Here is a 4,141-nt window from a genome sequence, read left to right as displayed (position 1 = left end):
CTAAGGAGTTTGAAAACCCTCAAAATATCAATACAATATTTAATCCTAGGCTCACTTAGAAACAGTCGTATGTAAACATTAAGAATTATAAATTGGGGCTGGGTGCAGTGGCTCATGTCTGTAATCCTAGCACTTTGGGAGGCCAAGGCAGGAAGCTCACTTGAGGCCAGGAGTTCAAGACCAGCCTGGGCAATAGTGAGACCCCTGTCTCTACAAAAAATGAAAAATTTAATCGGGCATGTTGGCTCACGCCTATAGTCCTAGCTACCTGGGAGGCTGAGGCAGGAGGATTGCTTGAGCCCAAGAGTTTGAGGTTGCAGTGAGCTATGATGATGCCACTGCACTCTAGCCTGGGTGGCAGACCCTATCTCCAAAAAAAAAAAAAAAAAAAAATTATAAATTGAGAAAGAGCAATCTGAAACCAAATTTTTTTTTTTGGAGGCAGGGGTCTCGCTCTGTTGCCTGGGCTGTGCAGTGGTGTCATCATAGCTCACTGCAACCTCCAACTCCTGAGCTTAAGCCTCCCGTAGCTGGTGCCCAGCTAATTTTTTTCCTTTATAGAGTGGGGGTCTCGCCATTGCCCGGGCTGGTCTTGAACTCCTGGGTTCAAGCAATCCTCCTGTCTGAGCCTCCCAAAGTGCCAGATACAGGCATGAGCCACCGCGGCTGGCCTCCAAAACCAAAATATAACTAAACTTTGAACAAGCAAAGATACGCTTTTAACCAAATTAAATATCTCAGCACAGTGACTTGCTGATTGATACAATATTGATTACTGGCTATCAACTTCTTTCAGAAATGTTTTTCATGGCCACATAATATGTACTGAGCAATTGTGGAGTAAAGCACTGCAGTGAGAGCCAAGGCACAGAATTCATTTAAATAGAAAGTACGTGGGAACATTTGTGAAAAACATTTAATAATGTGAAGTTGCACAGGAAGTCCATTAACAAGCGCTAAGGGTAATGTCGGAGTGATTGAGGTAACGTAAAAAACCAGGATTAAAGTTGCAAGCATCAGAAAGTGGCAGGGAGTCTTGAGTGTTTCAAAAGAGAAAGGTATTAGTTTGGTCCCAAACCAAAAGGAGTGACTTCGAAACAGAGACTGTGTTGTGGGCAGGTGACCATAAGATTTGCGTGGCTGTCCTGTAGGCCAAAAACGATGTCGGTTATCTGGGAGGATAACCGAAAGATTTTTATACTGTGGTAGAAATTTACTACAGACTTCTAGAGAATAATTTTTAACAAGTAGTTGAGAAGCGAGAGGCCGAGGGGGCTCTTGGAATAACCTGGATGCGGAGTCACTGGAGCTAGGATGGAATGGGAAGATGACCGGCCAAATAAAAAAGGTAATACATTTTGGTGATAGGATAAGGGTTGAAGAGATGGGGTTAGCGTGAGTTTGAGGTGATGAGCCTTGGAGGGACTGTGAGAAGATGGCGGCTGTCACGCACAAGGGGAAACTGAGTCAAGCCGAGGGGTTCTTACGAAGAAGTTACTGCATTCTGGACAACCGGTCCAAAAAGCAAGCGCAGATGGACCTGGCAAGAAGGCACAGGACGCAGGCTAAGTGGATCGTGCAGACGCGAGATACACAGGTAGGAATGAACCCGCAATCCCTGGCAGCCGGCAAAATGCTGTGAGGGGGACCTTCGAAGGTGAAAGGTGACTGTCGAAACCATCATCGAGGTTAGCAAGGACATGTCCTGAACGTGCAAGTCAGCAGGGGCAGTATTCGGATGTGCAGCTCCCGGGATGTCACTCGTGGCTCCTCTAAGGTTACCCTGAATTCTCCCAGAATCCCCAAAAGTTAACCAAAGGAAGAAAAGATGTGTTCCTCCCACACGTCTAGCTTTGAAGCAATGTCTTCAGAGAGAGGGGAACAGGTTTCAAAACTCTGGCCCTGGGGGCTGGCGTCAGAGATGCCCCCTCCGGCCCAGCTTGGATCCGGGAAGCAGTTCGCCTCCACCCCGAGAGGCAGCGGGGGCTTCAGACATTTCACGTCAGTTCCAGGAGCGGAGTGGTTGAGGAAAACCTCCGGCCTGGCCGGGGCTGGTAAGGATTTCCCGCTCTGACGCCGTGACTTGGCACGCCTATTCTGGAACCACACCTGCAAGAGGGGAAGGAAAAAGCTGCTTTGGGTTGGAGTTCTTATGCTCCTGTTATGTCCATGGTTCACAATCATAAATTCCAGCTTAACATCCCTGGGCTCGCTGCTCCAAAGCCTTTGGTTTTGAGAAAGCACTTACGGTTAAAAGCTCAGAGCACCTAGCTTTCCCTGCCTCACCATTCCCAGATGCAAAATTGAAATAATGCCTGGTTCTATCTCTTCTTTATTTAGGGACAATTTCGTGAAAAATGGGGTTACAAATAGCAGCATTTAGAATTCTCAGGAAAAAATGCTACTCTGCTTAAAGATGATAGGCGTTAGAATTATTTAGAAAATCAGTTTTTGGAAGTCTATACTCCCTTGTCAAACTAATCAAGGAGGCATTTTGCTCCGTGGACTTCTGTGACTAAATCTTTCTGCTATTTCCCCGCAAATGCTGTGGGCTGATTAGGAAGTCTCTGTGCCGACTGTTGAAACCGACAGCTGTTGTGACCACCAGAGATGCAGAAAAAAACAAGTCTACTCTTTCCCCGTGTTGGAATGCAGGCTCTTGGACACACAGCAAGGTGTACAGACGGGGGTAAAAAGACAGGCTTCTCACCCCCAACTCCACGATTCTGATCCAAATTACTTTAGACAATCAACACACCTTGTACTAGATTTTTCAAACTGTGACAACAAGCTCCAGAGGCTTCAGGCTTTACCCCCAAATGCTGCATCCTTTCGAACCGAAATAGCCGAACCAACACCTGCTGAGAGAGTGGGCTGGGAGCAACTTGGTGTCAGCCCCGCCCTCTCTCAGCTACGGTTCTCAAACTCAAAGCCAGCGGGAAACCTCAGCTGCACCTCGTCTGTGTCTTCTTCCTCGATAAGGAAAAGTGTACAGATGCTTCTACCACCTTCCCGCTGGGAATTACTTTCTGACCGTTTCAAGGGACCAGCTCGCCTCCTAGGAGCCCTTATACCCAGCAGTGAGACAGAAGTCGTTGCATACATGCCTGAATTCTTTCATTTAAGCCTAGGGATATGATCCTTATGTTACAGTCTGGGACAGAGGTCAAGGGAAGCAACTTGCCCAACGTCCCCCAAGGAAGCGGGCGCCAGGTGTGGCCTACGGCGCGGGGGAGTCCTGGCTTGGACCCCCCAGTCCCGTCCCCCAACCCCCGGGCGCACCGCGGACGGGCGGGCCGCTCACCTGGATCCGGGACTCGGGGAGCCGGAGGAGCGCGGCCAGGCGCTCGCGCAGGTGGATGTCGGGGTACATGGTCCGGCGGAAGACGAGCTCCAGCAGCTGCAGCTGCTCCGGGCTGAACGACGTGCGCTTGCGGCGCTGCGACGCCGACGGGGCGGCCGCGCGTTTGCGGGGCGCCCGCGAGCCCAGGCCGGCGTGGGGCGGCGGGGCCGGCCCGGGGCCCCTGCCCAGGAACCCCGCGAAGGGGGCCGGGGCGCCGCGCTCGGGGCCGGGGCCGGGGGGCGCGGGGAGCAGGGCGGCCGCGGGGCTGGGGGGCGGCAGGAGCGCGGCCGGGTAGGCCGGGAACGCGGCGCCCTCGGCGACCTGGCGCTGGCGGGACCCTGCTGCGGCCATGGCTCCCCGACTCCGTGCGCCGCCCGAGGGGCGCGGGCCGCAGTTATACCCGCGGGGCCGGCGGAGGGGCCGGCGCTGGCGGCGCCATCAAAGGGTGGGCGCGGGGAGGCCCGTGCGCCTCGGGGTGCCGGCCCGCCCCGGCCCCGCCAGACGCCGGGGGACTAATCGCTTCCGCCGGCCGCGGGATGCAGGGAGCGAGGCGTGAACTTGGGCCCCGGCCCCCTCCGTCGCCGCCCCCGCCCATCCGCCCGCCGGCCCCGCACCGCAATCAACATCCCCAGAGGGGGTTTGCTGGGGAGGGGCGGCTCGGAGGGGCCCAACGCGGGCAGAACCTCCCTCCTCCGGGTCCGAGCGGCCAGGGCCCGGGTCCGGCGGCCGGGGTCTCACATGACCCGGGCATCAGCCTTGCCCCCCGTCCCGCCTGTCCTCATCGAAGTATTTATTTAC

The 4,141-nt window shown here is 54.5% G+C and overlaps 1 protein-coding gene across 2 annotated transcripts; it reads right to left on the bottom strand.

Moving 5' to 3' along the window:
- Nucleotides 1-1,809: 1,809 nt before the first annotated feature.
- MIXL1 (Mix paired-like homeobox) lies at nt 1,810-3,694 on the bottom strand. 2 transcript variants are annotated; one of them, XM_069484758.1, is made up of 3 exons: nt 3,305-3,694; nt 2,591-2,592; nt 1,810-2,131 (listed from the first exon to the last, which is right to left on the bottom strand). In XM_069484758.1, exons 1-3 carry the CDS (start codon nt 3,692-3,694, stop codon nt 1,810-1,812), a joined length of 714 nt encoding a protein of 237 aa, XP_069340859.1. The 2 variants fall into 2 exon arrangements, with proteins under 2 accessions (XP_069340859.1, XP_069340861.1); XM_069484760.1 differs by lacking the exon at nt 2,591-2,592 and having other exon boundaries at nt 1,810-2,109.
- Nucleotides 3,695-4,141: the final 447 nt, after the last annotated feature.

The sequence above is a fragment of the Eulemur rufifrons genome, chromosome 11 (genome assembly GCF_041146395.1).
Source record: "Eulemur rufifrons isolate Redbay chromosome 11, OSU_ERuf_1, whole genome shotgun sequence".
NCBI lineage: Eukaryota > Metazoa > Chordata > Mammalia > Primates > Lemuridae > Eulemur > Eulemur rufifrons.
This window is presented reverse-complemented; position numbering and strand designations above follow the sequence as displayed.